This window comes from Acomys russatus, chromosome 26 (assembly GCF_903995435.1).
Source record: "Acomys russatus chromosome 26, mAcoRus1.1, whole genome shotgun sequence".
NCBI classification, from domain to species: Eukaryota; Metazoa; Chordata; class Mammalia; order Rodentia; family Muridae; genus Acomys; species Acomys russatus.
This window is the reverse complement of record NC_067162.1, coordinates 6,847,219-6,858,099: the sequence shown is the minus strand read 5'-3', so window position 1 is coordinate 6,858,099 and position 10,881 is coordinate 6,847,219. Positions and strand designations below refer to the sequence as shown.

Sequence of the window (10,881 nt, the reverse complement as noted above, 5' to 3'; positions counted from 1 at the left end):
TCTCTCTCTCTCTCTCTCTCTCTCTCTCTCTCTCTCTCTCTCTCTCTCTCTCTCTCTCTCTCCCTGCCTTGGTGGTTTCACAGCCAAAGCTGTCAAGGAATGGGTGAAAAGTAATTGTTTTCAAGTGTGCCTTTTACAATCATTTGTTTGCTCTGGCTCTTGCAGGGACAAAGGCTATTGTTGAACACATCCAACTAAACAAATAACTCATCCTGGGGTCCCTTTAACAGCTGCCTTAGTACAATGATCTATTTACATATTAGCCTAAAATTGAAACTGAACTCTTTAATGACATAACCCAGCACTATAGTCCAGAGGCGCGTGTGTTCTGCCCAACAGCTGAACAGTCTTAGAGGAATATGATTTTTTTTTTTTTTTTTTTTTAGAAATAGCTTTTCTGTGGACCAAGTGATCTTAAGGCGACATCTTAATATACTGTCATGTATTTTTTTTTCTTATTATCCCCTTCATGGAATCCACGTGGGAACCTCTTTACAATCTTTGTGTAGTTACTTGATGAATAAAGAGAATGGGGGGGGGGTGCTTCTCTGCCACTTATTTCTCTGTTGATGAGCTGTAGCTGTGGGCTTTCTTCCTCATCCTAGCCCTTATCTTACCTTTCTTCCATAGATTTCACTTTCACATGGCTAAAGATTAAAGGACGAACTGCCAAATGTCACAGATTAGTCAGCCACAGCCTCCGTCCTTCCTAGGCTGGCTGTGACCATGTTTACAAGTTGTACACGGTTTCCAGAGTGTATTTAGCTAAACCACTCTAACTCGATGACTTTGTATTTGGCCTTTAAAAACTGAAACAGGAAATTAATTTAAATTTCTTCTCGAGATTCGTGGCAATGCCAGGCATAAAGTTAAGAACCTGTGTGCCTGACACAGACATGTTGAAGGAGAGAAACAAAGAAAAGAAGGGGCTATCACTGGCCCCCCCACACACACACACCAGTACTCATCTGTCTAAACCAGTGTTGTTGCTTGAGCTGAGTCAGTTTAATTGACTTCGGTAAGACTATTGGTTCATTGAAACCAAAGCCAGAATGATGGCTCTATCTTCAAAAAGGTGTTTATACTGCAGACCTCACACAGAGTAAAATGTTACCATCCTGCCCGGCCGGAAGAGCGTCAAACCTTAACAAGAATAATATTCTACTTGATTTCAGATAATTTATTGAACCCTATTTGTGAAACTTTTGATGAGGGATCCTGTGGGCAGGACACATTCCAAAAATTGTAAAAGACAAAATTCTTTAGACACTAAAAGCAAGCTCTTCCTGACGAGCAGCTGGAAGGGTACGTGGGATCATTCCATGTCAGTTATTAAAAAAAAAGAAGTACAGATAGTCTCCATAAAAAGCAAAGGTAATTGCAGCCCAGTTTTTAGGCAGAGGAAGAGGTGACTTCAGCTCCTTGCACTTGTTCAGTTCTCGGAGGGCTGCTATATGTGAAATCAACAGAACAAGCTGTACAGCATTCATATTGAATAGGTCTGGTGAGGTCTCCAGGCTAGACAATAAAAGACCTTGAAAACATTCTTGGAATGCAAATTCTAAGTGTCTGGTGTATGTTTTCTTTTACAAAACTTGGACCATTTAAGTAATTGTCACTTAAACAAATTGATAAAAAATAAAATAAAATGTGAATGCAACTGTGATTAATAACTTCTGAATACGCTAAGTCGTTATAAAATATGCATGCTTCTGTGAACTAGACCTGCCCCTTTATACCCCCAAACACTCAGTGCAGTTTGTTTTTAGCTCACCTTGTCCTTTAGATCTGGGTTTGTTATGACCCTTGTGGGGTTATAATCCAGAAAAGCAGAGGCTATACACTGTGTATTCAAATTAGCTTGACTTGCAAAAGAAATACTTGGTTTAAAGAACTAAGCAATTCTCTAGTCTCTCCAACTTTTAATCTGAATGCACTGTTCCAGAGAAATACTTAAAGTAGAAGCCTACATGAAAAGGTAACTACATCCGCACATGCTATGGCATTTCCTGTGTGTGGAGGGGGTGATAGTGATTGATTAAGATAGTATTGATTTTATTTCTCAGATATTATGTGGACACTCTCCCCTATGCTTATTGAAGGGCTCCTCAAATCAGGTTTACAAGCGAAGACTGGTACTAAGACCTGTTCTACCTATTCGTTATTAACTCAAGAAATCACCAGGTGCTCCAAATTGACCGTAGTGAAATAAAGGACATATCAATGTAAGAATAAGAATAAGAATAATGACAAGAGTATTCTTTTTCACTAAAATTTACTACCCACTATACAAAAGCACTTTCATTAAACTCTGTGTTTATTCATGCATATAAAATACCTAAGGAGCTAGCTAGAAAGTTTTTCCTGGCTAAGATATAATGAATATTAAAAATGGGTCCTAAGCTCATTTGGTTCAGTTCTGGGTATTTTTATAGAGCAGGAAAGACAGTGCTTGGTACCATTTGCATATTGGGGACAAGTAGAAATTTACCAAAGTGCTACTTAAGTACAGTTTTCAAATTGTATTAGGGGCTTTAGGAATTAAATAAGGTTTTCACCCATGACACAAATAAGTCTTTAAATTACACTTTGGACACAGTTGGATAAAGGTATAGAATTTTAAAGGTAAATATGATTCAATATATGCTCTGGGCCAGAGCAAGTGGGTCAAACAATCAACAGTCTATAAATGTCTTAATTTTAACAGCAGAAGGACGATTCACACACTTGGATTTGCAAAGGCAAGAAGCAGTTCTCTGTGTCCTTTTCTGACCTTTGTCTCCCCACCCTGGCCTCAAAGATAACGTATGTCCTTTTGAAAGACTCTATATTGTGGCATAGTCATTCTTTTTTCTTTCTTTCTTTCTTTTTTTGTTTTTTTTTTTGTTTTTTCCTGAATCAGACTTTTCTACTCACATGATTGAAAGGGGGCAGAGAACATGACAAAACTCACTTTTCTCATGACTAACAAGCTGTGTTTCTGATTTGCGGCTTTCAGCTCTTCTCTGCCACCAACAACACAGAGTGTGGCATGTTACTGGCAGAGATCAAATGCGCGCCTTGCTCTCCACATTCCCGGAGTCTGTTCGGCTCACCTCAGAGAGATGTCCTGGATGGGGACCTAGAGCTTCCGCTCCTCTGCAAGGACTATTGCAAGGACTGTTTTATACCTGTCAGCGGCCATATTCCAGGTAGAGCAAAACAAAACAAGACAACAGAAACAAACAAAAACCTGAATGGGTTAAAACATTGCAATTGTCCTTACAAGATAACTGCTCTAAAATGTTCCTTTGCAAGAGGTGTGAATTCTGCTGTACCTTCCTCTACTGCGCTTCATAATTAACTTTTTAAAGTTCCTACATTTTATTGCCTTGGGAGAGAGCAGTACAGTTTGAGCTGACAAACAACTACACTAACTTTGTTCTAATGGTTTAAGTTTCTTATTAAGATACTAAGACAAATAGTAAACTTCTTACACATTGGATTATCAGTATAACTTTATACATGCTAGGGTTTAATTATCAATAAAACTATCTTTTCTTTTCTTCCCTGCCCCCCTCTGAATTACACCCCCAGCACCAATAGACATTTTTGGTTGGAATCCTTTTTACCAATATGAAGGCCACTGCTTCTAATACACAGCTGACAGGGGACAAGAGAGCACCCACTGGGTTCGCAGGTATTTCTTTAGGTAATGTGTGATGAGGAGTTCCCAAAAGGGACATCTAACCAATCATTTTCACATACAAAGACTGATGCCTTAGAAACACAATGGAATGGGTTGAACAGCGAAGTCCTGTTGTCTGAACAGAGCAGAGAAACTGAGTCCCAGGAGACAGCTCCTGCTTTAATCAAAGTCGTATGAGAAGAGGACAGAATCGCTGTGGAAGCTCTTCTTTCCAGGGTTTCTCAAAGACACCTGGTCACCATCACATTTCAGACCCTAGTAAACATGGAATAAACATGGGCATCATCAAAAGTTATAGCCTGGGGTTGGGGGTGCATAGCTCAGTTGTTGAAGTACCTGCCTCAGGAGCATGAGGGTCTGAGTTCAGATCTTCAGCACCCATGTTTTCTTTTTAAAGCAGGTATAGCCATCCACATGCGTAGTATACTAGGGCAGGGACACACAGCGACAGGCAGACCCTGGGAGCTTGCAGGAATCAGGGTCTATACAGTTCAGTGTAATGGAGAAGGGTTAAGGAAGATACCCAGCTTAACCTCTGCTACATACACAGGCACGCACACCTTTATAATTGTGTAGTTGTCATTTTAAATTAGGAGGTAAACATGAAGGAAAAACATAACTTACCAAGACAGATTCTTAGTCCAAGTTCATACACAAATCATTCTAGTAACCTTTTATAAAACTGAATGTTTGGGCTGGAGAGATAGCTCAGTGGGCTAAGAGCACTGATTGCTCTTCCAGAGGTCCTGAGTTCAATTCCCAGCAACCACATGGTGGCTCACAACCATCTATAATGTGATATGATACTCTCTTCTGCAGATAAAGCACTCATATGAAATAAATAAAATAAATGTTTAAAAAAAAAACCTGAATGGCATTTAAAAACAGATAAGACTTAAGTACAGTAGGATGTGACTCTGATGATTCTGTGAAAGTGAGATATATATATATATATATGTATGTATTTTTCTGACCCAGAAAAATGTAGATGAAAAATTTAAAAGAATTCTCATAAGTAATAAACACTTTAGGTTTATTTACTCTCTCTGCATATAACGTGACGTGTACCTAAACCCATTTGGATGTGAAAATATTATTGTTTTCATAAACTGTAGCCATGTTTCTAACTTTCCTTAAACTAGCAGTCACCCACCCCCTACCCCCCTACACCCCCCCCCTCCATGCCTTTATCGCATTCCTCACCACAAAGTGGAACTGCTCACAGTAGCCTCAGTGGCCCACAGAGAAGTGATAACAGATTGGAAAACAAGGGGCTTTGCTGCAGACTTCCTGCCTTTACAACCATTAGCTGAAAGTGATACTAGCACTTGGCATCTTCGTTTTAACGCAACCCGCTAGATTCACAGACTCCTCCACGGTGGTCTTTATACAGTCGAAGTTATTTCAGTGTCCAAAATAACAAAACAAGATTACAAGATCAACTGACAGAGAGAGAGAGAGAGAGAGAGAGAGAGAGAGAGAGAGAGAGAGAGAGAGAGAGACTAGCAAATAGCCCTGAGCCCAAACTGCAAGTGCAATGCTTCCCAGATCAACATGTGTGGTGACGAATGACAAATTTATTTTTCTACAAAGTTTGTGTATATGTAAAACTGCTGAAGTGCATCACGATGTCAAGTGCTCTTCGTGCACCAGGCTGCCTGGAAAGATAACCACACGAAAGCTGAAGGCTGCGCTCCAGAGATGGAAAGAACACTGCGGGTGCTGCCTGGAGACCCAGGGAGACCTTAGCAGCAAGCTGGAGGGACTACGGTTTTTCCCTAGAGCACATGCTGAGAATAATTTTAAATACTTGTCCCCTAAGTGAGCTGTAATAACACACCCTTTGCAGCACTTGGCTTCATTGATTTATTAGCCAGTCAGAGCCCCGGCAGCAGGTGAGCATTTCCTAAAGTGTGAGAAGGAAAGCGGGGTCCTCCATTCAGCCTCCAGCACAGAAGCGTGTCTAGACTTCTGCAACATTGTAGGTTTAGAAGTGATTACAAGAACAACTGTGTAACCATTTCACCTGATGTCTCTCAGTAATTCAAACCCATGGGAAACAGCTATGTTGGATTTTGCTTTATAGGAAAGTTGGTGAGCGTATCTCAACTACTCCTACCCATGTCCTCTTCTTTCTATAAATCAAAACCCTGAAGAGGAAGCAAGTCTAATGAATGTGTTTTGTTTAAAAAAAGAAGAAGAAGAAGAAGAAGAAGAAGAAGAAGAAGAAGAAGAAGAAGAAGAAGAAGAAGAAGAAGAAGAAGAATTCTGAATGGGATCATAAGAAAGTAATTTCAGAGCTGTCTTTCCTTGTTATCTTACTTACTCAAACACAAGAAACTTTCATCATCTTGGCTTAAAGAAAGCATGACCACTTAGAATATACTTAGAAACTGAAAGGAAGCTCATTCTAGATATTTAAATTCACAATCAGGATCTACTGGTTTTCCAAAAATCAGGAAACAGATCCAAAAGCAGTAAAATTGAGTATATGCTAGACTGGTAATCAAAAATGGTCACCATTTGTGGACCTTCTAAGAGAAAGGTAATTTCCTAAAATTTCTCTGATGCCAAAATTGCTCTCCCTGTAGGCTTTTTTTGTTTTGGTTTGGTTTGGTTTTTGGTTTTTTGGTTTTGTTTTTCTGGGGTTTTTGTTTTGTTATGTTTTTGTTTTGTTTTGTTTTGTTTTTGGCCTGAGTGAGCAGAGTCGATATTTGGCATTCCCTAGATTTGGTATAACACGCTCTGAGAAAGGCACATAGAGACACTCGCTGGCATTGCTTTAGTCTGTGTACCTATTATCGTAATGATTTTTATCACTGCTAGACAGTCACGTCCCAGCAGTAGGTTCCAGTCGTGTGAAAGGTCTGCACCCAATTAGTTCGATTGGTTTAATCCTGTGGCTAATGAGGCCAAGGTCAAGGGTCTGAGTCCGTTGCGTTTCTCCAGCTCTGACTCCATCAGACACCTAACGCATGTGCCTTATTAGTCCCAGGGAGAAAAGGCTGGAGGGACGGGATGGAGTCATCGAAAGCCTTCCTCCCAGGGTTCCACAATTCTTCCCCTCTTCGGCATCACGATGGATGAACACAGGGGGCAAATATAACTCCTCTAGAATCTGTACTGGGAAATAAACTAGAAGACATAATACACTCTGGGGAGCATTTCTTTTCCAGGCTAATATTTTTATGGGTGCAACGCGGATAGCAGGGCTGGATTCACCATCTTGGAAAATGGCTGCAGACCCTGAATACTTGATAAGTAGCCAAGAGTTTAACAAATTCAGCTACAAGGAACACTGCAGGTATCTCTGCGTGTGTAGCCCTGACCATAGTGTGGTGATCCAGTCGGAGCTAAACACATACCTTCAGTAAAGGGCTCTTCAGTGAATTCTTACAAAGGTGTGTGCTTAGCCCAGAGTCAGTTCATTGGGTACCCAATGGTTATGAGATATACCTCTCACTCAGGGTTAATATATTCTATTTGGAAATGAGTTCCCATTTCCATACTTTCATTCTTTATTTCTTCTCAAAATGCTACTGGTTTGTAGATACACCAATTGCTTCTCAAGCCGACTTGAATTTTCCTTTTCTTCTTTTTACTCAAATAGACCTGGTTTTTTGTTGTTGTTGTTGTTGTTGTTGTTTGGGTTTTTTTCATTGTTTGTTGCACTTTTAGTTTTCAGCTGGGTGCTTAGCCACTGAATTGAAGAATAAGAAAGTTATCTTTGTACTGAATTTCCAAAGGTGAATAAATTCTGCATTCCTTTCTGTATCTGATACGAGCAGATTTTCAAAGGAAGAAAAAAATCCTCCTTGCCCCTCATGAGGAGCATCCTCTGACTGTCGGTCCTTTCTTTCCATACCATGCATATCTGTGTGCACACACCCCTGAGGGCACACACAGCACCCCGCATGCCTGTGTGCACAGGCTGCTAAGTCCACTCACTTTTTCTAGCCTTCTTTCCCAGTTGAAGATATTTCCCATCAGCCTAGACAGGAACTGCTCTTGAAGAGCCTCTGTCAGCAACTTAACAATGATGCGTTTCACCCAAAAAAGGAACTAAACATGTACCCCAAGCTTATCACGTGGGACCGTCTTACCTTAAGGCTGGTTTGTTCTGAGGTTTGGGCTGACCCAGGTCAAGCTCACTGGAAATGAGCTTTGAGTGTCTTGGAAACTCCATCAATAAGCGATAAGCCTCATTTGGCTGACCCCCAAAATCTTACTCTTAAGAACTTTGGGAAAAGCTGAATTTGTTATGTAACTTAAATTCTGACTAAGTTACCTGATGCCTTTATCCAAAAACCAATAGGCAGACTGAAAAGTCCAATTTGTTTTGTAAAAACCAGAGTTTCACTAAAGTAAAGATAGGGGTGAGAGGCATTTTTATGTTAACTAAAGTCTTGTCTGAGATGACTGATAAAAACAGACCTAGCAGGGGATTTGCGTGTTTATCTGTTGTTCGCCTGGGTTTTGATTTGCTGCGTGAGTACTCCAGCAGGTGTACTCTCCACCCAGACACTGATAAAAACATACTCGGGAAGCACAATTCTTCAGAATACAGACCTACAGACAAATACAATAAATCTAGTATCTGATTATCACAAACTTAGATGTCAAATTTTTCTATATTTTTCCTCTGGTCTAAAGCTTTTAATTTCATAGACAAGGAGAGCTCTGCTTACAAATCTTTGTGGGCTCAGGGAATGGCTCAGTCAGTAATGCTTTCTAGACAAGCATAAAGACCTGAGCTCAATGCCCAGTATGAAAGTAAAGAGCTTAGCACAGAGGAGTGGGCCTGTGACCCAGTGATGGGGATGGGGTCCCACTGGGGTGGGAGGCTCGTTAGGGCTACTGGCTAACAGTATCATGGATGGAATCCATGAGCTTCACAGCCAGTGAGAGACCTTGCCTCAGAAACTGAGGAGAAGGACAACTGAGGAAAACACCAGATGTTGGCTTCTGACCTGCACACTTACCCCTGTGTGTACACACACACACACACACACACACACACACACACACACACACACACACACACCAACATTCTTAATATGAAAGAAAAGAAAACTTATCTTTATTCTACCACCTGTTTTGTAAGTTTATCAGGTAATTTTGTTTTGTTCAGGGTGTGTGTCAGTTTTTCCTCTTAAGAAGAAAGAAGAAATCATTTAAATATACATTATCATTATCCCTTAGGGGAAAATATTCAGGGAAAAGGGCTTCCAACCATTTGAAACAGGAGGCTTACTCTTAGCATCAAGTCCACGTTTAACGATTGCATAGTGGGGCATTCATTTTTCATGCAGAGATATTTGTTATCTCCATATTAATGCATTGCATTAAGAGAACTGGCAAACAGTAGGCTGTCACTTTCTCAGTGGTCATGTGTTCTTTTGGGGAAGGTGTTTAGCAGTGTAGGAAAAGTAGACTAATTAGTGATGAGGTGGGCTCACTAGGTTAACCTGTGATCCATGAGAAGTCAACACAGGAGTTCTAAGATTAAAACCTACAGTGAGATTAACCTTGTGTTTTAATAACATGCATTTTATACCACCTTTCTAGTAGTCCATGCAAGGCCTGGAGAAGATGGCTCAGTGGGAAAGATCACTTATTGCTCCTGCAGGAGACCTAGGTTCAGTTCCCTGCATCCACCCTGGCAGCTCACAACTGTCTTGTAGCTCCAGTTCCAGGGCATCTGATGCCCTCTGGCATCCTCAGACTCCTGTACATGCATGGTACACATAAATTCATGAAGGAACACATATGTGCATCATATGAATGGAGAAATAAACCTTTTGAAAGTACTCAGCATAAGGTTACACATTTACTGGAACTCTTAAATGTGTTTTAAAAAGGAAAGGGAAGGCCACCCCTGCTCCACCCCCATGCCTTTCCCCTTCATATTGCTGCAGTCTGGGTCTTCCTGTGGTTATTCATATAGTTTCTAAAAATTCTCTTTGGTCATGTGCCAGACCTTTTCAGATGAGCTTGTTGCTAGCCTACCTCATGGTCCTAATGAGCCTTTCCCATGTGTCTATTTAAAGGCCTTCTCCAAACAACTGCTGATGAGTTCTGTTTTTACTATGCGAGAAAAGACGGTGGGCTGTGTTTTCCCGATTTCCCGAGAAAGCAAGTCAGAGGACCAGCATCTAACTACTTGGATCAGATGGAAGATTATGAGAAAGTGGAGGAGATCAGCAGGTCCATACAATTCTATACATTCAATAAGCTCTCTGTTTCTCTCCTCCCTCTCTCTCCCTCTCTCTCTCTCTCTCTCTCTCTCTCTCTCTCTCTCTCTCTCTCAACACTCTTTACTCTTAAAGAAAAAAAAAACAGTAAAAACTCTGTGGTTTCGACAGTGACACACCTCTCTATGGTTATGCTTAGGAGCCATAGACTCCACATGCATTAAGTTCCTTTCCCTTTTTAGTAGGTTGTTCCTCTGAAATCATAGCTTAAATGCATTTAATACGTAGGCTCCGAATCCTATGTTATGAGCTTGGCTTCTCTGTGACTCATGAGAATTTTATGGGCACAGTGTTCAACTTGGATTTTACGATTGTTGTTAGCTTTGTGGCACCATAGAAATATTCAGCACAATTATTATTAGCAAATCAGTTTTTCTTTAAATAAATAGATCTTAGAACATTCTCTTTAAATGTCTTTTCATGAAGGCTCATTGTTGTGAGTAAAAGCAAATTTTAATTATAGTGACTGAAAGATGAGATAATGAGCTAATGACATTCCAGAATAAACCATTTGGGCTCTCACTTTTACTTTCTGAGAAAATGATATCTTGTTATTTTCCATTGAAAAGATGATACGAGTTAGCATAAAGAATCCTATCCAAGGATGCCTGGGTTAGCAGCCCTTCCTGATTTCCAAAAGCATTGGCTCCTTGAGGAAATACATGTTGGAGAACGAACTGAGGGCATTGTTTGCACCGCCACCAGCAGGGCGCTGACTGGTTTTCTCTGGTTTGTTTAGAAAACACAAACACAACTGCTTCTGTGTCCAAGAGGTTGCCAGTGGGCTGCGGCAGCCTGTGAGCGCTGTGCACAGCGGGGACGGCTCCCATCGCCTCTTCATTCTAGAAAAGGAAGGCTATGTGAAGATCCTAACCCCAGAGGGAGAAATTTTCAAGGAGCCTTACTTGGACATTCACAAACTTGTTCAAAGCGGAATAA

General features: G+C 40.7%; 1 protein-coding gene across 1 annotated transcript in view; it reads left to right on the top strand.

The window, feature by feature from the left end:
* Hhip (hedgehog interacting protein) overlaps positions 1 to 10,881 on the top strand; it is a 99,101-nt gene that overhangs the window by 11,671 nt on the left and 76,549 nt on the right. The window contains exons 3-4 of the mRNA XM_051168959.1: positions 9,739 to 9,895; positions 10,682 to 10,881. The exon at positions 10,682 to 10,881 is cut by the window's right edge and continues 2 nt beyond it. Coding sequence (XP_051024916.1) covers positions 9,739 to 9,895; positions 10,682 to 10,881 — 357 coding nt within the window. The remainder of the gene's footprint in view (positions 1 to 9,738; positions 9,896 to 10,681) is intronic.